This window comes from Pteropus medius, unplaced genomic scaffold, assembly GCF_902729225.1.
Source record: "Pteropus medius unplaced genomic scaffold, Ma_sr-lr_union100, whole genome shotgun sequence".
In the NCBI taxonomy this organism is placed as follows: Eukaryota; Metazoa; Chordata; class Mammalia; order Chiroptera; family Pteropodidae; genus Pteropus; species Pteropus medius.
The window spans coordinates 13,515,684-13,541,866 of NW_024349799.1; the positions used below are offsets into that span (position 1 = coordinate 13,515,684).

General features: G+C 32.8%; 1 protein-coding gene across 4 annotated transcripts in view; it reads left to right on the forward strand.

Annotated features, from left to right (window-relative positions):
* Window positions 1-26,183, forward strand: part of TAOK1 (TAO kinase 1) — a 143,682-nt gene that overhangs the window by 63,145 nt on the left and 54,354 nt on the right. For 3 of the 4 annotated variants that reach the window (XM_039886180.1, XM_039886182.1, XM_039886181.1), the window contains 6 exons: window positions 10,328-10,399; window positions 12,941-13,042; window positions 14,519-14,564; window positions 15,124-15,220; window positions 16,967-17,080; window positions 21,983-22,074. In XM_039886180.1, the coding sequence (XP_039742114.1) occupies window positions 10,328-10,399; window positions 12,941-13,042; window positions 14,519-14,564; window positions 15,124-15,220; window positions 16,967-17,080; window positions 21,983-22,074 (523 nt within the window). Of the gene's footprint in view, window positions 1-10,327; window positions 10,400-12,940; window positions 13,043-14,518; window positions 14,565-15,123; window positions 15,221-16,966; window positions 17,081-21,982; window positions 22,075-26,183 lie in introns of those variants that run through there. The other variant, XM_039886184.1, reaches the window with a different exon arrangement.

Genomic DNA, 26,183 nt, shown 5'->3' on the forward strand with positions numbered 1-26,183 from the left:
TTCACACAGAGATACACATATATAATAGAATAAAATTTTCTTTTATTAAGTGTAGAGGACTAAGGGAAATAATTGTTGCAGCTTAGATCCATTGATAGAAATATGGAATCAGGGAAGGTAAGAAAGAACCATGTGGGATTGGATAGGAATTGGATGTATTAATATGAACTAATTAATTAGCTCTATTAATTAGAGCTAATTCCGCAAGACTCTGGTTTCAGTGACACCCTAGTAGCAATAAGCATACTTAGCACTCTATCTTGAATTCCTTACTAAAAGGGAGAAGAGATCCTTAGAGGAAAGGCTCATTTTGTTGTGGGGACAGGAAACATAAAAGATAAACCTTAGAACATCTTGTGACAAAGTTAAAAAGTGCTTAAAAAAAAAGATGCGGTCTGTCAAATGGACACAGCTTGAAGGGGCTCTCACTGGCTAAATCTGGAACAATTTGAACATCAATATAAAGATATCGGGATTATAAGCTATCGAGTAAAATAGGAATCCACAATTTCCGTAATAGATGAGGATAAATGGATGAAAAGGGAGGCCTTTTCCTTAGAATGCTGACTGATAAATGTAAAAGGAATGGTAGATGTGGAAAATATCAACATTTTGTAATCATCATAGAGAAAATTGTTTGGGGCTAGAATCTCCAATAGTTGCTAAATCTAGTGGGAAAGTTTGATGAGCAGGATGTTTACATAATTTAAAAGTATCTTTCCACAGATTGTTTCTTGAATACAAGGTAGGAATTTGTAGCTGTAACTGTATACATTGGGAAAAAAACAGCTCTTTGAGCAGGTGATAAAATTAGTTACACCAATAAGGAACAGACAGACATTGTATACCTCCATATAGGATACCCTGAAAAGGACACAATATCATTCTTGTAGTATTTTGGCCAGGGATGTATAATCAGAATGTAATCTTGAAGAAATGTCAGCCAAGCTCGAATTTAGTAACATTCTATTAAATTCCACAGTGTATTCTTCAAAAATGCCAGTGTAGTGAAAGACAAACAAAAGTTAAGGAATGGTCCTACATTAGAGGAGACTATTAAAACATAAGTAAGCACAATAAGTGATTCTGAAGAGAGGAAAAAACATGGTTAACATTAAATACTTATTTTTTGTGGTTTTAGACATGATAGACAAAATTTATATCTCATTTTAATTTGCTCACTTAATTTGATAATTATTACTAATAAATTTGGATTTTAATAAATTATAGTCACTTTTTTGCTATTTAAAAACAATTTTAGATTTGCAGATTTCACAATAATAGTAAAGAGATTTTTCTTACAACCTTCACGGAGCTCCCCTAATGGTAACATGTTACGTAATCATGATACATTTATCAAAACTAAGAAACTAAGAAGTCAGCACTGATACACTCTATTAACTTTATTCAGGTTTTCCTAGTTTTTTTACTCTCTCTTCTGTTCTATAATCGAATCCAGGATATTGCATTGTAGTTAGTATTTCTACTTTTAAATTAAGCTTTATCTTAGGCTAATTAAAAGTGTAGCTGTTTAATGCAAAACAATGAAATTGGACCCTTACCTCCTACATAAATAATAATTAACTCAAGATGGATCAAAGACCTAAATGTAACAGTTTTCTTAGAAGAAAACATAAGGGTAAATCTGAATGACTTTGCTTTTGGCAAAGGATTCTTAGATATGATGCCAAAAGCATGTGCAACAACAACAAAATAAATTAGACTTTATCAAAATCAAAAACTTCTGTGCTTCAAAACAATGAAAGGACAACCGAATTGGAGAAAATACTTATAAATCATGTGATCTGATAAGGAACTTGTGTCTAGAATATATAAAGATCTCTTACATCTCAATAATAAAAAAGAGAACCCAATTTAAAAATGGGCAAAGGCTCTTAATTGACATTTCTCCAATGAAAATGTACAAATGGTCAAGAAGCACATGAAAAGATACTCCATATCATTCGCCATGAATCTCGAAAACACTGTGCTAAGTGAAAAGCCATTCACAAAAGACCACATATATGATTCCATTTATTCGAAGTGTCCAGAATGGGCAAATCTCTAGGGAGACAAAGTAGATTAGTTGTTGGTTAGGGCTGAGGGGATGGGGAAAAGGGATAGAGTAATAGCTAAAGTGGTACAGTTTTTTTAATAGAGAAATTTTTTGTTGTAAAATACACAAAATTTACCATTTAATCATTTTTAAATGAAGAATTTGGAGTTTCTTTTTGAGAAGATGCAGGTTCTAAAATTAAAGTAATGTTTGTGTATGTCTGTGAATATACTAAAAGCCGTTAAATTGTACACATTGAAATGGGTGAATTTTATGGTATGCAAATTATATTTCAGTAAAGCTGTTAGAAAAGAATATAGTTGTTTAAAACTATTGATTAAAATCAAGAGGCTCACAGATAGATAACCAGAGAATGTTTTGGGAAAATAAATTCATATTCAAGCAGAATTTAACATGGATAGATCTGCTTCAGCCTTTATAATAAGTGATACAAATTTCCATTAACCAATCCACTAGTAATTGAACTTGGAATGTCATTAATTATTCCCAGGACCTACTTAACAGAGTATCTTAAAGCAACTCTATTGAGGTATAATTTATATATATGCTGTCTTTTTTTCAACAAGTTTCTAAGGTATAAGTTATATACCATAAGTTCCCCAACTTTAAGTGTACATTTCATTGCTTTTTAGTAAATACAGTTTTGCTGCCATCAAATGTTCTAATCTAATTTTAGAACATTTTATCTTTGGGAATTTATTAAAGTCTGAATTGACCATGAGTTCTTCCACAGATTATTTGAGATGGTTCTGACCCTTTTAATAAACTCATTTTAAATATTTTGCAGCTATAATCTTGTGCCTTATATATATATATTTATAATCATAATCATTTTTTTAAAACACATAATGAGATTTTGGCTCTTCTTTCCAGAAAGTTAACTACTATGTGTCTGTTATATTTTTACCTTTTTCAGAATTTCCACAAGTCATAAATAATAATTGTGATAGCATTGCACCAGTCCTACCTTAATCCTGATTAGGAGTTGTTTACAATAGGCATGATTTATCATGTTGAGGAATTATATTTCTAATTTGAGTTTTCTAACAGTTTGGCCTTCTTCGCAATTAAATACATTTAGAGTTGGGATCTTCCTGCATTTTCAGCATTTTTTGAGTGTGTGTGGGTGGGTGTGTTTCTCCCTTTGACTTTTTTGAAAAACTGTGGTAAATTATTAAATGTTTTACTAGCATTAAAATCATTTGACTATCTGTGATTATTGTTATTAAAATTTCTTTTAATGCCCTGTAATATTTGGATTTTAAATTTTATTTAGAATTCTCTTGTCTATATTTAAAAATGAAATTGGTACCTAACTTTCTACTTTGTGCTGTTTGCGAAGTTTTAGTTATTCAGTTATACTGGCTTCATAAAATTAATGGCATAGCTTTTCTTTTGTTCCTCCTTATATCCTGGAATGTTTCCTTGGTAAAACTATTTTCTGCTGAAGATGATTAATTAATTGATTGATTTTAATTTTCATTTTATTTATTTATTTTGTATTTTTTAATCAAGTTTATTGGGGTAACATTGGTTAAAACAATTATGTAATTTCCAGGTGTACATTATAATTTTACATCTATATGTGCCATTGTGTGTTTACCACCCAAAAGTCCAGTTTCCTTCAGCTACCATATATTTGATCCCCTTTACCCAGTTCACCTTCCCTCTATGCCCACATATTTGATTCCCTTTATACTGTCTACCTTCCCCCTCCTCCCCCATCCCCAACCCTCTGGTTCATTGTCCATGTCTTTGAGTCTCTGTCCTGTTCATTTGTTGCTTTTAGATTTATATCCCACATATAAGTGATATCATGTGATTTTCAACTTTTTCTATCTGGCTTATTTTGCTTACCATGATTATCTTCAGGTCCATCCATGTTGTCGCAAATGGCAGTATTTCACGTCTTCTTATGGCTGAGTAATATATTCCATTGTATATATGTACCACAGCTTCTTTAGCCAGTCATCTATTGTAGGACACTTCGGTTGCTTCCATGTCCTGGCCACTGTGAATAATGCTGCTATGAACATTGGTGTGCAATTAAATATCTTTTCGGATTTTGGTTTTCAAGTTTTTGGGGTAAATACCCAGTAGAGGGATTGCTGGATCCCATGGTAGATCGATTCTTAGTTTTTTCAGGAACCTCCATACTGTTTTCCATAGTGGCTGTAACAATTTGCAGTCCCACCAGCAGTGTATGAGAGTTCCTTTTTCCCCGCATTCTCTCCAACATTTGTTATTACTTGTCCTGTTGATTATAGCTTTGGTAACAGATGTGAGATGGTATTTCATTGTGGTTTTGATTTGCATTTCCCTAATAGCTAGCGATGTTGAGCATCTTTTGAAATATTTGTTGGCCATTTTTATGTCCTCTAGGGAGAAGTGTCTGTTCAGGTCCTCTGCCCATTTTTTGATTGGATCGGTTTTTTTGTTGTTGTTACTGAGTTGTAAGAGTTGTTTGTATATTTTGGATATTAGGCCCTTATCGGAGTCGTTGCTTGCAAATATATTTTCCCATTCAGATGGTTGTCTGTTTATGTTGTTGACAGTTTCTTTTGCTGAGCAGAAGCTTTTTAGTTTGATGTAGTCCCATTCATTTATTTTTGCTTTGACTTCCCTTGCCTTTGAGGTCAAATTCATAAAATCCTCTAAGTCCAAGGTCCTTGGCTTTACTTCCTATGTTTACTTCTCTGCATTTTATTGTTTCAGGTCTTATATTCAGGTCCTTAATCCATTTTGAGTTACTTTTGGCGTGCAATAATAGACAATAGTCTAGTTTCATTCATTTGCATGTGGCTTTCCAGTTTTCTCAGCACCATTTATTTCTCCACTGTATGTTTTTGGCTTCTTTGTCGAAAATTGTTTGTCCATGTAAATATGGGTTTACTTCTGGACTCACGATTCTGTTCCACTGGTCCGTGTGTCTGTTTTTCTGCCAGTACCATGCTGTTTTGAATACTGTGGCTTTGTAGTATAATTTGAAGTTGGGCAAAGTGATGCCTCCAGCCTCATTCTTTTTTCTCAGGATGGCTTTGGCAATTCAGGGTCTTTTGTGCTTCCATACAAATCTGATGATTTTTTGTTCTATATCCTTAAAAAATGCTAATGGGATTTTGATGGGGATTGCATTACATCTGTATAATGAATGCTTTAGGTAATATAGTCATTTTAACTATGTTGATTCTTCCAATCCAAGAACACGGAATATCTTTCCATTTCTTTGTATCTTCTTTGATTTCTTTTAATAGGGTCTTACAGTTTTCACTACATAGGTCCTTCACATGTTTCTTAGGTATTTTATTCCTAGGTATTTTATTCTTTTCGTTGCAATTGCAAAAGAAATTATTTTTTCCACTTCTTTTTCCGACACTTCATTATTAGAGTATAGGAACACTATGGATTTTCGAACACTGATTTTGTATCCAGAAACTTTACTGTATTTGTTTCTTGTTTCTAGTAGTGTTCTTGTGGAGTCTTTATGGTTTTCTATATAGAGAATCATGTCATCCGCAAATAGTGACAGTTTGATTTCTTCATTTCCTATCTGGGTGCCTTTTATACCTTTTCTTGCCTGAATGCACTCACTAGGACCTCCAATGTTATATTGAATAACAGTGGCGATAGTGGACAGCCTTTCCTTGTTCCTGATCTTGGAGGGAGTTTTCAATTTTTCACCATTAAGTATAATGCTGACTGAGGGTTTGTCATATATGGCCTTTATTATGTTAAGGTACTTTCCTTCTATACTAATTTTGTTAAGTGTTTTGATCATAAATGGATGCTGTATCTTGTCAAAGGCTTTTTCTACATCTATCGATATGGTCTTATGATTCTTATTTTTTAATTTGTTTATGTGGTGTATCACATTAATCGATTCGCGTATGTTGAACCATCCCTGTGCCACTGGGATGAAGCCCACTTGATCGTGCAGTATAATCTTTTTAATATGTTGCTGTATTTGGTTCGCTAGTATCTTATTTAGGATTTTTGCATCTGTGTTCGTAAGAGATATTGGTCTGTAGTTTCCTTTTTTTGTATTATCTTTACCAGGTTTTGGTATCAGAGTAATATTGGCCTCATAAAATGAGTTGGGAAGCCTTGCCTCCTCTTTGATTTTTTGGAAGAGTTTGAGAATAGGTATTAAATCTTGGAATGTTTGGTAGAATTCACTGGTGAAGCCATCTGGTCCTGGACTTTTACTTTTTGGTACGTTTTTGATGATTGTTTCAATTTCCATACTTCTGATCGGTCTATTTAGATTTTCCAGTTCTTCTTGATTCAGTCTAGGAAGGTTGTATTTTTCTAAGTATTGGTCCATTTCTTCAAGGTTATTAAATTTAATGTTATATACTTTTTCGTAGTATTCTTGTATGATCCTTTGTATTTCGGCAGTGTCTGTCGTAATTTCCCCGCTTTCATCCCTGATTTTGTTTGTGTCCTTTCTCTTTTTTCTTTAGTGAGTCTAGCCAAGGGTTTGTCAATTTTATTAACCTTCTCAAAGAACTAGCTCTTTGTTGAATTTATTTTTTCTATTGTTTTTTTGTTTTGTTCTGTTTTCAATTTCATTTATTTCTGCTCTAATTTTGATGATTTCGTTCCTTCTGCTGACTTTAGGCTTCATTTGTTCTTCTTTTTCTGGTTTTTAAAGATGAAGTGTTAGGTTGTTTATTTGGGCTCGTTCTTGTTTTTGGAGGTAGGCTTGTAATGATAGGAACTTTGCTCTTATGACCGCTTTTGCCGTGTCCCAAAAGTTTTGATATGTTGTGCTATCATTATCATTCGTTTCTGTGTATCTCCTGTCTCTCTTTTTTTTATTCTCTGACTCCGTTATTCTTCAACAGCATGTTGTTTAATCTCCATGTATTTGTGGTCTTCCTGATTTCTTTTTGCAGTTGACCTCTAGTTTCAGACCATTATGATCAGAGAAAATGGTTGGTATGATTTCAATCGTCTTATATTTGTTGAGGCTATCTCTGTGTCCCAGTATGTGGTCAATCCTTGAGAATGTTCCATGTGTACTAGAGAAGAATGTATAAGCAGCTGTTTTGGGATGAAAGGCTCTGTAAATGTCCATTTGGTCTAATGTATTGTTTAAGAATGTTATTTCTTATTGGTTTTCCGTTTAGATGATCTATCCATATCTGACAGTGGGGTATTTAGGTCCCCTACTACGATAGTGTTTTGGTCTTTATCTCCCTTTAGTTCTGTTAGTAATTGCTTACATATTTCGGGGCTCCCTGATTGGGAGCATAGATCTTAATAAGTGTTATGTCTTCTTGGTGCTTGATTCCCTTTATCATTATGAATCGTCACTCAGTATCTTTCTCTACTTTTTTTATTTTGAAGTCTGTTACGTCTGATATTAGTACTGCTACTCCCATTTTTCTCTGAATGCCATTTGCTTGAAATATCGTTTTTCAGCCTTTCACTTTGAGTCCATATTTGTCTTTGGAGCTGAGATATGTCTCCTGGAGGCAGCATATGGTTGGGTTTTATTTTTTTTTTATCCATTCTGCAACTCTGTGCCTTTTTATTGGTGTGTTCAGACTTTTACATTTAGGGTGATTATTGAAATATGAGGTCTTCTTATAGCCATTTTATCTTTTGCTTTCTGGAAGCTCGGTGTTTCCATTGCTTCTTTGTCCTTGTGTTTCTGTTTTCTTTATTTTGTTTGGCTTTTGTGGGTTTTCCCTCTGGTCCTTCTTGTTTTATGTTATATTCTATGTTCTGAATCTTTGGTTTGTGGTTACTATTACGAATATGTAAAGGATGGTTATATATAACAGTCATCCATTTTCTTCTGCATGTGCTTTATCTCCATTTCCCTTTGCGAATTTGGATCTTTAAGTCTTCCCCTTTTCAGTCATTGTTATTTCAGTTTGTCCCTATTTATGCTGAACATTCATTACTATCTTGCTATAGTAATTCTTTTCTTATTATTTAAGCTTATAATGTCCTGTTCTTTGTAAGGATTGCACTCCTTTGCCTCTATTTGCCTGATAGTCACTTTACTCCTACATATGAACATTTTTTTGTCATTTTGTTTTAGGTGAGCTGACCCCTTGACCCCTTTCAGTATTTCCTGTCGTGCAGTTCTTGTAGTGGAGAATTCTTTCAGTTTTTGTATGTCAGGACAGGTCTTAATTTCTTTTTCATATCTAAAGGACATCTTCGCTGGATACATTATTCTAGGCTGGTAGTTCCTTTCACTTAATAGTTTAAATATTTGATTCTATTCCTTTTTGGCTTGTAAGGTTTGCTCTGAGAAGTCCGAGGATAATCTAAGTTACCATCATAAATTATAAGTGACCGTTTTATAAATTACTGTTTGCTTCTCCCTGGCTGCCCTGAGAATTCTATCTTTGTTGATTTTTGATCATTTTAATACAGTGTGTATTGGTGAAGGCCTTTTTAGGTTGAGATAATTGGGTGTTCTGTTAACTTCTTGAATTCCGAGCTCCCACTCATTCCTTAGATATAGGAAATTCTCATCCACTATCTGTCCGAAAATACTTTCTAGTCCCTGCTCCTTTTCCTCGCCTTCAATAATGCCCATTATTGTTATGTTTCTTCTCTTGATTTTATCAGCTAGTTCTTGTATTTCTCTTTCATTATTTTTCATTCTTCTGTTCCTCTTCCTTCTGATTTATTTCTAAATTTCTGAGTTCGATATCACTGTTCTTTTCCTCCATTTGGTTGACTCTATTTCCCAAACTTGCTATTTCATTTTTCAATTCTTGCAATGTGTTTTTTTACCTCCAGAAGATCTATTCTGGGTTTTTTTGTTTTTTGTTTTTGTTGTTTGTTTGTTTGTTTTTTTGAGGGTTCCAGTCTCCTTGCTCTGCTCATCTAGTTTTTTCAGTTTCCAAAATTGTTGATATGACTCATTTCGGAACTCGAAGTTTTTCAAAAGTACCATCCTGAATTCTCTGTCATTTAAGTCATATATTTCTATGTCTGTAAGCTTATTTTCTGGAGATTTTTTTCTTTCTTTCTGAGACGCTTTGTCACCTTGGTTATTCATGGTGTTTAATGGACTATTTCTCCGGGTGGGCATTAATGGAAGTATATTCTGCTATTTTTCCAGAAAGAAGATTTATTATATAAAGGCCTCTCTTTAGCCTGCTGCAAAGAAGGCGCTTTTCTTTTGGTTTCTAGTAGGTGACATCTAAGCCTCTTGGATCCTTGCTTTATATAAAGCCTAAATAATACCTTTTTTATTTTCTTGTAGATATTTAATCATGCTCGCTACCCTCAGTTTCAGTCCCTGTCAATATCAGTGACAGTCAGTCTCAGCAGTGTTTGCTCAGATTCCCGTGGGGCTCCTCAGTGATCAGTCTCAGAGAGTATGGGGGGAGGGACCCTTTGGATTGGGAGTTGGGAGCTGAGGCTCAGCCCAGTTTTGCAACCATGCTTGAAAAAATCAACTGTTGTTTCTCTGTGGTCCCGTCCCACTTCTCTGTTTTCTGCCCTGGTGACTGGACCCTGCCGTCGGCTGCGTGGAACTCACAGCACTTCCAGGCAGTGCTGTTCAGAGAAGTCACTGCACCTTCTCCCCTCCCCGTCCTTCTGCAGGAAGCTGCTAGAGGCAGTTTCTTTATTTCTCCCAATCCACTGCCCGATACCCGGAGTTCTGACCTATGGTAGCTCTTAAGTGCAGATCCTATGCTCAGACGTGCTGGTGTGCAGTTTGGGTGTTTTTTGTTGTGTTTTAGATGTTCAGCTTATTGTTGTTTCAAGGAGAGAGATCTGAGGACATCTCTCACTCCTCCATGTTTCTCTGCGATACAGCTCCACTCAAGATGATTTTAAAGATAATTCATTTCTATTCTTCTCAGTCTGCCACCATTGATTGTTTTACTCACATTTTCCTTTTTAGATCAGGTTTAGTAATTTATTCCTTCCTAGAAAATTGTCCATTTCATTGAGATTTCAAAACTTATTAACATACACTTGTATATACTAGTTTTGTTTTGTCTCTTTATCTATAGTACTATTTAAATTTCTATATTATTCCTTTCAACTAGACCAAAGATAAACCTGCTTTTTTTCTTCCCAGAGTACCAACTCCTGGATAATTTGATACATTTTGCTATATAGTTATCATTTTTTTAATGTTTTTTAAAAACTATGTTGATGTCCTGTTTTGACATGGTAGCTTATAAATGATTTTATTCTCGGGGAAATGATTACCTAGATCCAATCTGTTAATTTCTACAATGATTCTTTCTTTGTTGTTTTTAGGCACGAGATGTGCGTACCAATGAAGTGGTGGCTATCAAGAAAATGTCTTATAGTGGAAAGCAGTCTACTGAGGTAGGTGTGAAATATATATGTTCTTACTGTTATGTTAGAAAATAACATACTATTTTTGATTGGGGGTAGGTGGAAATTTTCCCAAAATATACATAAGGAAAAATGTACGAATATTAAGTGTATATATTAGTGAATTTCTTTTCACATACTGAATGTACCCATGTAACTTGTACCTAGAGCCATAAACAGAGCATTACTGGCATCACAAAAGCCTCCCAACATGTGCCCCCTACTTACAATTTTTTAAGCTGTGGTTTAATATATTATTCTGTATTAGACTGTCAGTTTCCAAAGTAGTAAACTAGAATAAGATGTATTTGACAGTAAATATATTGGATATAATTTTTTAATGTTTTAGAGATTATTTAAGTACTGTTTTAATCTTTAAATAACAGGCAGTATATATCTAGTCTGATAAATAAGCAGTATGTAATAATCTGAAAAACCAAAATGTAAAATTATCGATACTATGTTGAGTGTACTTTAGTTTGCTAATATTCTGATTAGTTCTTTTGAGATTATTTTATTTAATTTTATAAGATGCAGTCTACTTTCTAAATCTAGGATCTGTCAGTCTTTAATTTTTAAAAAATTTTAATTATTTTTAATTGTGGTAAAATACACAAACAAAATTTACCATCTAAACCATCTTTAAATGTATACAGTTCAGTGGCATTAGGTACATTCATGTTGCCATTCATCTCCAGAAATCCTTTCATATAAATAATAACTCCCCATTCTCTTCTCCCCAAGCCCCTGAAAATCACCATTCTACATTTCGTCTCTGTGAATTTTACTACTTTAGGTTAATTCGTATAAGTGAAATAATACAGTATTCATGCTTTTGTGACTGACTTATTTCACTTAACGTCCTCAAAGCCCATCATGTTTTAGTATGTGTCAGAATTTCCTTCATTTTAATGTTAACAATATTTCTCTGTGTTTGTGTGTGTCTGTGTGTATGTATATTTGTATAAAACATACCACATTTTGTTTATCCATTCATTTATCTGACAGTGGACACTTGGGTTCTTTTACCCCTTGGTTATTATGAATAATGCTATTATGAACATGGGTATACAAATATTTCCTTGAGTCCCTGTGCTCAATAGTTTTGGATATGTGCCCAGAGGTAGAATTACTGGATCAGTCTTTAAATTTTTTTTTTTTAAGTCTTTAATTTTTAAAGATTTTTATTTTCTACTTTTTTGGAATGTCTTTATTTTATGGTAAATCTTGTTTTGTGATCATACTATAGGTATGATAACACTATTATGATTATGTCACTGTTTCATCATTTTGATACCTAAAAATTACCATTTTTTATATCTTTACTCTAATTTTATTCACTATTCTGTAGCACAACTTTAGAACTAGTTTTCACAGGCCAACTTGTGCTATGTTGGAGTCTGATTAGTCACAGAACAAAAAGTTTCATTTAGGACATCATCTTTTCACATCTAATATTAGCGTCCTTCATGAAAGTTTTTAACGTTGGAGACTACAAGTTTTTATTTTGTTTTCAGAATTTGTCTCCCAGAGCATTCAGATTTGAAATTTAAAGCCCATGAAACATTTTCTGAATTTACCATCTTATATCATATACATTTGATATAAAACACTGTAAATTTATTTTGCTGTATTTTGTTGAGGGCTTGTGAAATAACATAGGAGTTATATGCTCTTATAGTACAAAACATTTTCTATTACGTTAGTTTACGTGCCTTTAGAAATATGGCCCAAGTCAGTGGTAAAGCTTGAAAAAACTAAAACAAGAACAAAAAATAAATTCCTGCTTCTCATCCCATACCTATTAAGCCTATATACCCAAGGACCTGTGTTTTTAGAGTTCCTTGATTACTTCTTAAGAGTAATTACGTTTAGAATATGGCCTAAATATATCATTTACCAGTTTATCTGTATTGCCTAGTAGGTGTCAATGAGAAAAGCTCTTAGTAAAATATGTAGGAAAATGTTTTTATAATTCTTATTTTTTTCTATTAACTTTCCTATGTAATAGCTAATTGTTCACTAACATTTTAGAAAGTGTGCATTTACAAATTTAAGTCTCAGAGTAATTACTTCATTTGAGTTTAAAAAATAAACAAGACCTTAACATTTGGTAGGATATATAAGTCAAAAACACAATAGGTGAACTTTATGGTATATAAATTATATGTCAATAAAGCTGCAAGTAAGAAAAGGGAAATTGAATTTTGAAGAAAAATCACTTAAGTATGGTATATAATTTTTAACAACATGTGTGGTGTGTAGTTGTAAATTTTTAATAAGTCTCACTGATAATGTTTTATGAGACTAAAAATTGTCCTACCTTGAATAATTTTATAAATTATATAATTGAGTTGTAAACTATATGAATATAATTTTTTTTAAACTTGATATTTTGACATTTAATCTAAATATGACAAATAGAGCAAAGTCACATTTTCTCATTGACCCTTAAGCAATTACTTTTTTCTTAGTAAATTTGTAAGGAAAAGCAGCTCTTTATAATTCTTTACTCCTTTTTTCTTCCCACAGAAATGGCAGGATATTATTAAGGAAGTCAAGTTTCTGCAAAGAATAAAACATCCCAACAGTATAGAATACAAAGGCTGCTATTTACGTGAGCACACAGCATGGGTAGGTATTTGTTCCCCTTGTCATAGTTGATTTTGGCATAGAATTAATTAATTTAAGAATGTCTCTTAATGGTTATGTGAAGCTTGCAAAAACATCTTGAAATGTAGGAAATGCAGACATCAGTAAGGTAATGGCTATGTGTAGAGCCAGAGGGAAGGTAATCAGGGGGATTGTTTCATAAACTTTATAAATATCTAACCAATGTACTGTATACTTGAAACTAGTAAAAAAAATATATATATATATTTTTCATATATATATATATATATATATATATATATATATATATATATATATATGAACGTAAAAAGAAACACCTTACAATGCTATTTCATACTGAGAAAGGAAGAGCAGCTTTTCCTAGAACTCCTAGGCAATAAGAGATAATAGAATTTTTGCAAGTTTACTATAGAGTTTTAGCTGACCTTTATGTGCATGGTAAAATGTTCTTTGACATTTTTTAGTAGTTTGAAACTACTAAATGGTTTAGCAAACATTGTGACAGCAATTCTGTTACTCTAAAATGCAAGTTATTGTATCTTTTTGACATAAATATATTGTAATATATTTAGCCACCTAGTTCATGGTGATGTCTTGGTGAATAATGGTAAAATTTGAACTGATTATGATTCCTCTGCTGAATAAAGGTAGAGAATTGAGACACTTTATTACAAGAAGTGGAGATTAATTTTGCCCTGTTGTTACCAATGAGGTGACAAGGTTGTAATTCTACAATGCTATAGGCATAATAACTGAATCATTTAAGAGAAAGGCTAAATTTTCTTTAAACAAGAATGATCCCTTATTTTGAATAATGAATAAGCCACAGCTATTTATTTTAGTGTACTAAACTTAGATTTGGATTTGTATTCTTTGATGCATTTTTATCCAGTTTGATTTTGGTGGTGGTGTTTGTAGTGATACTCCTAAACTTAAGACTATGGTTAAAGAAAAAGCAGCAACCCTGGGCTTGTTGCTTCTCTGTCTCTCAAGTTTCTTCTCTGTAAAATAAGGAAATAATAGGGCCTATCTAATAAGGTGGATTAAATTAATTAATATATATAAAATACCTGGCACATAGGAGGTACTCCTTGCTTTAAATTAAACATTTAAACTATAACCTAAACTTTGTACTTGTAGTTCCAGAGGACAGTTTTCTGCTCCCTATTACCAGTATTGCTATTATAGGTTAATAGTAACAGAATATATATATTTCTTTATAATTTTAGTTAGTAATATATATGAAATACACATCTTGTACAAGTGATTACATGTTGGTATCATAAAAAATTAAAGTATTGTTGGCTTGACTTTATGCATTTAACAAATTGCTAAAATACATAAATTTTTTTTAAGTTAAATGATGATTAGAGTTTATGTCTATCTTCTTGATCTCCTTGGTGAATTTATTCTATCTCAAATAGAATCTTTTCAGTAATATATTTTAATGCTTTTAAAATTTTTCTTCCCATATAGCTCGTAATGGAATATTGTTTAGGATCCGCTTCAGATTTGCTGGAAGGTAGGTTTCCTTTAAATATGAAGAAAAAAAAGTATTAGCAAAATAAAATGAGAATTTAGTAAGAGATTGCTTAAATAATGTAAAAACTTTCCAAAAGTGTAAAAACCTTAGCCTTTTCTAGATTCTCAGCGTGGTGTACACTATCCTCATTAAATGTTATGTAGTAGCATAAAATAGATGAATTTTTTTTCATTATGACTTAAGCATTTTTCTGTGGTCTTTGTCATTCAGCTTGATTTGTTCCTTTTGTTCTGAATGAAGATATGCGAAAATAAAGGGAGAACTTCTCTTTTGTTAATTTTGATTTTATAATCACCAAATAATTGTTAAATGTTGTTAACTTAGAGGAAAATTGGCTGTGACCTATACTTTAACAGTTAGGCACAACTGTATACTAGTTATAATGTTCAGTAGTAGCCTTGTTTTATCTTGGGAAGCAAATCCCTTCTTGCTAAATATTAATGTTACAAATTGCCCCATGAATTAGATATGTATATTTATTTTTTCAAACAAAAATGTTCTATATAATAATTATTTTCAAATAAATTCTTATTTTAAGTTCACAAAAAGCCATTACAAGAAGTGGAAATAGCAGCAATTACACATGGTGCTCTCCAGGGATTAGCCTACTTACATTCTCATACCATGATCCATAGGTAAGCACTTTGAAAATTATCATACATTAATAAGCAAATGGCTAATTGCATTTATCAGCACTGGAACTCATTAACCCTGAAATTTTTGTTAGTTATAGCCAAATAAAAGCATTTCAGAATATTATAAACTCATATTTTTTAGATTGTCCGTGCCTTAAAAAGAACATACTAGTACACTTGATCTCTTTGTTTAGGATAATTTTTATCTTTGTCTACCCATGCTGCTGGGCTTTCTGAAATATGTGTATTTTATAGATTTGGGGTAGAAATTTAATTATATAATTATTTAATTTGTAGAATGGGAAGGACATTAGGGATCCATATAGGTCTTTTTTCATTTTACAGATGAAGAAACTGATGTCCCAATTTGTGACCATTTTCTGAAGTTTACAAAGCCACATAGAGTAGACTAGAGTTAAACCTAGATCTTTTCTCTTTCTGGTAACTGATAATGCCAGATTTGTTCAATTGATTCCATGACATGGACATATAAAAGCTACTTAAAACTCTTTATACTTTTGATTATTAATCCTCAAATCTTTGATAATGCATAGTAACTTTAAGATTTTACACCATTTTATAATGCATTTTTAGTATTGGTATTGACTTTATCTGTTTTAGAAGGAAACATTTTTTGATTATATATGTGAACCAGACAACACATATTAAACTATATAGTAGAGTTATTGTGAGTTAATGGATTTTCATTATTTTAGGTGAAGATAGTAAATCCAAGAGAAATCCAATGCTAGTAGTAGGTGAATGGAAGAGACGGAATTAGAACCTAAAGTCTTCTCAACTTCAGAGTGTTTCTTCATTTTTTAAAAACAAATAGAGGGAAAATAAATTTAGTATCATAGCCATTATAGTACTATAGTAAAGATTATCAAGTGCTTGGAATATAGTCTTTTTTTAAAAGGCTAACTATAATTATGGTACCCATTGGACATATTATATACTCCTATTATATAAATATCCATAATTCTCTTAGTTTGCATGGATAGTATATGTTTGCTTATTTAGAAAAGTAAACTTGAAAGTAAATTTGGTTATCATTAATATTACATTATCCATATATGCCAGTTTTCATTTTATATGAAGTTAGAATTATGCTAAGCTTTGATATGAATAACCCTTTTTTAAAAATTGGGAGGCATATTTGCGACAGCATGGATAGGTCTGGAGGGTATTATGTAAAGTGAAATAAATCAGGCAGAGAAAGACAAACACTGTATGGTTTCCCTTATATGTGGAATCTAAAAGAAAACAAAACAAAAAATAGGCTCATAGAAACAGAGACCAAATGGATGGTAACTGGAAGGGAGGAGGGGGTTGAGGAGTACATGAAAAGGAGAAGGCAAATATTCAGTAATACTGTGATAAGTGTGTACAATGTGATAATTATTATAATTAGTGAGGTGATCAAATTGTAAGGTATAAAAATATTGAATCACTATATTGTATAACCAATATAAGATTGTATGCCAATTATACTTAAAAAATTTTTTAAATTAAATATGAAAAAAATTGGGGGTATGTTTTTTAAGAAAATTGTTCCTGTATATTTATATGAATTCCGTATTTTTCGTTTTCTATTTGTATCTTAATGCTTATTCCAGTTGAGAGATTATTCTAGAAGTTATTTTGATTTCTTCTGTACTTTACAAATTTTTATTCGATTTTTATCATTTTTAACACAATCCAAAGAAAGGAAAAGAAATAATTTTCTGTGTTCCATAAACCCAGAGATATCAAAGCAGGAAATATTCTTCTGACTGAACCAGGCCAGGTGAAACTTGCTGACTTTGGATCTGCTTCCATGGCATCTCCTGCCAATTCTTTTGTGGGAACGCCATATTGGTAAGAGTAATCCTGTCTGGTAGTGATCCTCATAATTGAAATAGGCAATGTATGTTTGTACTTTTTCAGATGTCTTATCTTTTTCATGAAATATAATGTTATTTTGGACATTTTTACTTTAAACATTATAGTTTCAAATATAAATCTGGAGTGCTGCCCTCACATCTCCTATTTTTTCATTTGTCTTCCTTACATTTTCTTTCTTCTTATTATCTGCGTCACATATTGGGTGTGGAAGTGAAAAAATTCAATAAAAATTAAAGTAGGATGGAAGGGAAGAAATAGCATAGATGATAGAGACTTTGTTCATCCCTCTTGGAACCAAATCAAAGTTGTGATAAAACAAGGAGCAAAAAGCAAGCAAAGTGGCCTGGGATCTAGATAAACAGAAGCACTACAACTAGGGAGAAAAATATGAAATCATCCTGCAATGGTAGAAGGTAGGAGTGGGTGAAGATGCGAGGCTGCCGGGTCCTTAGTAGCTGAGTGGGACAGAGTCTGCAACAGCTGCAGACGCCTTATAAAGGGGCCATGTTGGCAAGCAGACTTTTGCAGTGACAGACCTGCTTGATCTGACTACCAACGCCAAGTTGGCTGCTTGGGGTGGGGCACCAGAGACAGGGGAACGCTTGAGTTGTCGGAGTGAAGTCCGGAGGCGAGGCTCTCTTGGGCAGAAGTACCAGCAGTATCCATTGTTCCTCTGTTGAGCCCTTCTCCCTCCCAGTGTGCGGACTCCAGGCTGTCGTAGCTGAGATATCATCAAACTGGGTAACTGAGGTCACTCTGCCCAGAGGATTCCCTGAAACTCTGCCTCTCCCAACTCATGGCCCCACCCCAAGCCACATCCAGTTGTATCCTTGGTGAGTTCGGTGTTCCTCGCTGAGCCAACTCCAAGACTCATACTGGTGGCAGCTGACCTCGGTTTTTGGTGTGGCCTCTTGAGGCAACTATAAGCATAGCTTCTGTGGATTGGTTGCTGACTCTTAATAGGTGGCCCCAGAGAGACACAGCCTGGAGCCTGGAGCTGAACCCCTCTCAGGACTGTGCCATTGGACACCTACTACACAAAGCCATGCTAATAAGACCAGGAGATTTAAGAGCTTTGCTTGGTACATAGAAACAGACACAGAAAGGCAGCCAAAATGGGAAGACAAAGAAGCAGAAACCATATGAGAGAATAGAACAGCGATCCGGGAATAATGCAGTCAAGCAATCTAACAGAGTTCAAAACACTTTATAAAGTTGCTCAGTGAACTGAGGGGAAGAGTAGATGAACTCAGTGAGAACTTAAAGAGGTAAAAAAATGTAAAAATGGAAATGGAAATTATAAAAGGAAACCAGTCAGGAATGAAGAACATATTATCTGAGATGAAGAGTACATTAGAGGAAATCAACAGAGTGAATAAAGAAGAGGATCGAACCACCAATATAGAGGATGGAGACACCAAGGGCACTCAATCAGAATGGCAAGAAAAAAGCCAAGACTATAATAATAATTTAAGGAGCCTATGGGACACAATTAATGTAAAAATATCCGTGTCATAGGGGCACCTGAAGGAAAACAAGAAGTTGAACTATTCGAAGAAATAATGGTGGAAAACTTTCCTAACCCGGTGAAAGAAATAGACATACAACCTTAGGAAACTCAGAGTCCCAAAACAGATGAACCCAAAGAGGCCCGTACCAAGACACATTATAATTAAAATGCCAAAGGTTAAATACAAAGAGAGAATTTTAAAAGCAGCAAGAGAAAGCAGTTAGTTACCTACAAGGGAGCACCCATAAGACTGACAACTGATTTCTCAAAAGAAACTATGCAGGACAGAAGGGCTTGGCACAAAATATTAGAAGTGATAAAAACCCAGGATGCGTAACCGAGAATACTTTATTCAGCAAAGCTGTCACTTAGAGTCAAAGGACAGATAAAGAGCTTCCCAGACAAAAATAAGCTAAAGGAATTCATCACCAGAAAGCCACTATTACAGGAAATGTTGGAGGGACTTCTTTAAGAAGAAAAAACGTGTATTAAAATCATGAATAAAAAATGGTAATAACTACATATCTATCAATAAGTATCTCAAATGGAAAAGAATTAAGCACTCCAACCAAAGGATAGAGTGGCTGAATTGATAAGAAAACAAGACCCCTACATATGCTGCCTACAAGAGACTCACTTCACATTAAAAGACACACACAGACTAAAAGGAAAGGGATAGGAAAAGATAATGCCTTGATGGACCTATAGGGTATTGCGCTGAATAAAATAAGATAAAGACAAATGTCGCATGATTTCATATACATGTAGAATCTAAAGAACAAAATAACAACAAAAATGAAAATAAACTCAAATACAGAGGATATTTTGAGGGCTATTTGATGGGAGGGGGGTTAGGGGAGACGGCTAAAAAGGGCAAAGAGATTAAGAAGTATTCATGGATAGTTACAAAATAGACATGGAGATAAAAAGTATTATAAGGAAAATAGTTAACAAATATACAATATATGAGGGGGAAGCGGGGTACTAGATTTAGTGGGGTAATCACTGAGTTTTATAGATTTCTAATCACTATGCTGTACAATCGAAACTAATATACTGTTGTATGCCAACTATAATTGAAAAAACCTCTGAATCGTACAATGTAAATACAAGTAACTAATTGTCTATTATATTTCAGTAAAGCCAGGAAAAAAAAATTGAGGTGGAGAGAAGATAGAAATGCTAAGTGGAAATTTGTGTGTTTTCTTTAGGTTTATATTTACTATATGTCAGTGATCTTCAGACTAAGAGTACCTCAAGACGGTAGCTAATTGGGAATCTTGTGTTTTGTTTTTACTTTTTATTATGGAGAATTTCAAATAGACATAAAAATCGACAATATAATAAAGCCTCACATATCAATCGCTTATCTCAACAACATTATTCCATAGCCAGTCCTGCCCTATATACTTACTCCTCTCCCCTTCTTCTCTACCTACTGGGTTATTTTAAATCAAATTCTAGATACCATCAAATTTTAACCTTAAATACTTTTGTATTAATGTCAGCAAGCTTGAAGGGAATAATTTTCCAGATCTTCAACTTCTAACCATATGTATCTTCTTTCTCTGTATATACTGAGAGTGGTGTCTTAGGTCCACTACAGCTTTTTTTTCCCTCATGTGCCTTTCAAATATCCTTTCTCCCACTTTATAAAAGAAAAAAAAAATTACCCATCCTGAATATTACGATGATGCATTGCTCTGGGATGTAAAAGTCTCAAAGCAACACAGAGGGACAGTTTCAAAATATATAGCATCTATGAGAAATGTTGAAGAGTCAGGACACAGCTCTTGGTAAGGCCTTGTGCCTTTTCAGCCATCTCCCTTCCTTCATTTTACTCCTTGCTTTTTCTTTCTCCCCAATTATCTTCCCTCCCTTCTTTTTTTCTAGTGTAGAATTTTTAAACTGAGTTGGTTGTCATAGGAACACATTAACATGTTATTTGTATTAAAATGAAGTCAGACTTTTTCTGACCAATAATTCTGATTTGACTGATTGATATGACCATGAAGACTCACTTTTCTAATTAAGTTACATGGCAGTATTTTTGATAAATTGAATGAGCCTATTCTGTGGCTCTAAGTTTTAAGTATCTTTAAAACATATATGCAATATACTATATGTGTGTGTGTGTATGCTGTGCATCTATTAAATTTTTAAAATTTGTCAACTCAAAAATCTGCAAGGGGATACATAGTTTTTATAAATTTATTGAAAGTAAATGAATAAAAAATATTTGAAGACCACTGCTCTAGAACACCCAAAATTTTTTATATGGATCCTAGTTTAGATAGCCTTCCCTTCCCTTCTGTTAAAAAAGCATTCTGTAATATTTCTTAATGGTTCTCTCTTTAGAAATTAATGATGAACATTAGCTGTTAAGAAGACCCTGGGAAGTTCTGCAATAAAAAAAAAAAATTGTTTAATTTTCTTTAATTTAGTAAGTTCCCAAACTTACTCCAACATCTTAAATAACACATTGGAAACACCCTGTTATTTACAATTGAAAGTTTATTTTATCTACATATTTATTAATTTGTTTATAGTGTATTTGGAAACAGAAACTAGGCACATATTTATATGTCTTTACATAATGCACACATGCATGGGCACACATGCACACACACATAAGTGCCTGGTGACAATCTCATTGAAGCAGTCAGCAACTGTTTTAAGTGTCTGTCTGTGCTTAACACCAAGTGCAAATGAAGTGTAGGGTTAAAGTACCATCAAGAATATTACAGACTCCAGTTGAAGACATGAATTGATGTTTCATTTTATAACTAAGACTCCTATATAGTTAATAATTATCTGAATATTTTAGTTTTGCCCTAGCCTCTTTTATTATAGAATACTATTCTTCTTTGAAAGAAAGACTGATAAACGATAGTTATTCAGTGTTATCGTGGTAGATATTTTCTGAAATAAATTATGTGAGCTTGTCACTTCAAAGAAAATAGCTGTTGTTCACTGCCAATGATAGAATTCATTCTTCTTAGCAAAAATTAGACTTTTGTAATGGGATCCCGAGACCAAAATTTGAGAACCATTGGCTTGAAGGATATACAGTATTAGAATCTGCAAACTTGAACAGATGCAGAATACAGCCCTGTTCTGGAGCATTCTTCCTTCAGGATGTTGTTATATGATCATGACAGATTGTGAGAATAAGTCTCACATTATCTGTGCAATGTAAATATTGACCTCGCAACCTGTAATGCATTAATTTCCCATTATAAAAATTATGTCCAGATATATTGTCGATAATTCACACAGGTGTTCTCCATATAGATGTTCATTATATTTTTAATAAATAACATACATTTTTTAAACTTTAATTTAAATAACATTTTATGTTTCAGGATGGCCCCAGAAGTAATTTTAGCCATGGATGAAGGACAGTATGATGGCAAAGTAGATGTATGGTCTCTTGGAATAACATGTATTGAACTAGGTAAGCATTCTTTTTTTTATTAACTATACAATAAGTTTTGATCAATGTTTTACCTCAATGTCTGTACCAAATTTCAGGCTTTTATTTTTTATGTCAGTTATTAAGGAGAACAAAAAACTTATTAAAAGTTTTCACTTTTGTGATCTGGTAATTTACATATGTATACGTTTGCTTAGGTTTATTTGCTTCATTAAATTAGGTCTAAAATAATTTTCCACTGTGGTGTTACGTTTGAAGTATCTATGTTCAACATTAATGAGTATTTGTCAAACACCTAGAATATGTCTATGGTTACTAGATTTACTATCTATAGAAGGTCTCTAAAAGCGTTCATGAATTTCCCCTACCTGGGATACTTATGACCTTGAGTTAGGTATGAGAATTAGATGTCAGGCTACATACCATTGTAGCAGTTTGATTTTATGCACACATTTTATTCTGTTGCCCGTAAGTGGAGCTATGCTTAAGGCAGTGGACCATCATAACTTTATTAACATTCCCCTTGTATGTGAGCCAGGTGGGTAATTGAATTGTCACTGTAATTAAAGAGATGACCATCTTCTTGCTCTCGATTCCCCCAAGCTTCCCTCCATTAGCCCAATATCTTTTTCTTTTTCCTTCTAAGAATATTCCATTGAACTTTATTTAAAAGTGGAAAATATTGAGAACCATTGAGTCGTGACAAGATTAAAAATAACATGTTAAAGTAAAATTCATGTGTAACTTGGATAAATCATTATCAACCTGGGTTTGTCAGTAGTTTTCTGACAAACAAGTAGATGGGGAAATTGAGATATAATAAAAGCAAAGCTTGCTTGTCAATACACAGTAGATAAATATTGTAATTTCCATTACAAGACTTTCTATCTTTTGGTCTAATATTTTTCCAAAATAATCTTTAAATATTTTTACTTCTGTTGGAATTCCTACATAAAGCATTTCTTTCAGGGTTTATATCATATTTATTTTAAAGTTTGACAACATCAGTAACCAGAGATTTGGAGATTTTCATGTCATTCTCATCTGAACTCTTAGTCTCAATTTGAGGTTTTTAAAATGTTTCTTAAATTTGAAAGTATGTTTAAGTGTCTTAAACTCTATTTTTTTATCCTTGATTCTTCTTACTGGTAGATCCTAATTAATTTCTTCAGAAACCTGGATAAATGTAGAGAAGCTGGTTAATGTCCTGCCCATGGGGTATTTTTACATACTATGTCCCTTTGTGATAGTGAAATTGCATTAATGGTCCTATTAGAGATCATTGATATATTTTAATATTTACTTGATTGGAAAATATTAATTGGCTGATTCTACTCAGGAAGAAATCTGTCTAAACTATGCAGTTTCTGTGAAATGGCTTCTTATTTTTCTAGGCTTTCTAGCTTTTTATTATAGTTCATAAAATAGAATTCTTTCACAATGAGAGTTTTTACACTTATAACAAAGCAACTTCAGAAGCTGTGACTGCCTTTATATAATTTTAAATGAGTGAGACACCAAAGTTTTAGGCATACATTTATCATCTTCAACTATTTTTTTTTCCCCTACTCCAGTCTGCCCTGCCTGACCGCAAAAAGACCCTGGCTCCATCTCACTTCTCAAACTTAAGACAATCCCTGCCTTTTTCTCCCTATAGTCCAAGACTTCCGGATATAACTTTTATAATTCTGTTACTTTTGACATTATAATAGCCCTTAATTCATTTTTTTCATACTGTAACTATTCCTTATTCTGGAGCCCTGTTCAACTTTTTAAATAGTCTGTCGTGATAATTTTTTAGGATTTTACTTACTAATTTTTGAATTATGAAGTGCTAACTCAGGAACTGTATTTTAAAGATGATTCTGGTTCCAGGGTGAAGATCTGGAGTAGCACAGGCCAATAAAACTTTCTGCAGTGATAGAAATATTCTATATCTGCATGGCTTTCGAGTACTTGAAATGTGGTTTTTGCAACTAAGAAACTAAATTTTAAATTTTATTTCATTTTAAATAAGTTTGCATTTAAATAGTCACATGTGGCTAGTGGCTACCCTGTTAGACAATATATGTCAAGAGGCATGATTTTCAATGGAAATTAGATTTGCAGTCTTGGGAAGTATTTTATTTTATTTTATTTTATTTATTTTATTTTATTTTACTTTTTATTTTATTTGTTTCAAGCATACAGTACATTGGTTACACATTTATATAGTTTATAAAATGATCCCCTAATTGCTCTTTCTCTTCTCTGGCTCTCCACCTAGCCAATACATTAATGCTAACTGCATTCCCTATGCTGTGCTCTCCATCCCCATGGCCATCTATCAGCTACTTATTTGTACTTCTTTAACCCTTCACCTCATCCTCCCAGTCCCCCAAACCTCTTCCCCTCTGTCACCAGATTGCCCTCTATATTTGTGAGTCTGTTTTTGATTAGTTTGTTCTTTTTGTTCCTTACATTCCACATATAAGTGAAATCATATGTTATTTATCTTTTCTCTGTTATTTATCTTATTTCACTCAGGATCATATGTTATTTATCATATGTTATCATATGTTAAATCATATGTTATTTATCTTATTTCACTCAGGATAATAATCTCTAGGTCCATCCATGTTGTTGCAAATGGTAGGATTTCATTTTTTTAATGGCTGAATAATATTCCATTGTATATGTGAACCATAACTTCTGTATCCAGTCATCTGTTGATGGGCATTTAGGTTGCTTCTATATCTTGGCTATTGAAAATTGTGCTGCATGAATATTAGCGTGCATAGATCTTTACGAATTACTGGGTTTTTTTGTTTTTTGGTTTTTTTTTTTTTTGGATAAATACCCAGAAGTGCAATCACTGGGTCAAAAGGTATATCCATTTTTAATTTTTTGAGAAACCTCCATACTCTTTTCCATAGTGGCTGTACCAATTCACAATCCCACCAACAATGTATGAGGGTTCCCTTTTCTCTGCATCCTCGCAAACACTTGTTCTTTGATTTATTGATGATAGTCATTCTAACAGGTATGATATCTCATTGTGGTTTTAATTTTGCATTTCTCTGATGATTAGTGACCTGTCTGATCATATGTCTGTTGGCCATCTGTATTTCTTCTTTGGAGAAGTATCTGTTCAGGTCTTCTGCCCATTTTTTAATTGGATTGTTAGTTTTTTTATTGTTGAGTTGTATGAGTTTTTTATATATTTTGGATATTAACCGCTTATCAGATGTATCATTAGCAAATATCTTCTCCCAAGCAGTCGATTGTCAGTCTTGGAAAATTTATTATGTGTTTTTCTACTTTAAAATAGGGATATTGAATTAAAGAAAAATTTTTTTTATACACAAGAGAACAAACAAATCAATTGTGCTATCTTTCATTTTGATAAATATAGATCTAAATAACTATGACTCACTCATACTTTGTTATCATAAAGGTTAAAATAATTTGGTTATGTCTTACAATCAAGAAATCTTAAAGTGCAGGATTTTTCATAGTTGAGTTTGTATGTTTGTTTATAATTAATCTGATTAAAAAGATACCTAGTTCGTTGTTTTTTAGGCTATATGCATGATCATACAATCATCTTTATAAAAATAAAATTTATCATTTTTTCTCATTGAAAAGGTATATTGAGGATATTAAATTTCAAAAATATATAAAGGAGTAAAAAGAAAATAAAGCAACTTTAACAACAGCAATTTGTTAATCAATACACAGGATAAAAAGATGTAAATTGTAACAAAAATGAAGTGTGGGGAGTATACATATAGAGCTTTAAAATGCATTTGATGTTAGTTATCAACTTAAAATAGACTATTATAATCTTAAGTTGTTTTATGTAAACCTTATGATAACCACAAAGTAAAAACTTACAGTCAAGACACAAAAGATAAAGAGAAAGGAATCTGAGCATACCACTAAAGAAAATTGTCAAATCACAAAAGAAGCAAGCTAGAGAAGAAGGGAACAAAGGAATCAGAGAAGAGTGAACAAAACAGCAATAAGTAGATATCTATCAATAATTACTTTAATTGTAAATGGAATAAATTCTTTGTTCAAAAGACATATAATGGCTGAATAGTTTTAAAAAAATAAGATTCATCTATATGAGTCTTACAAGAGACTTT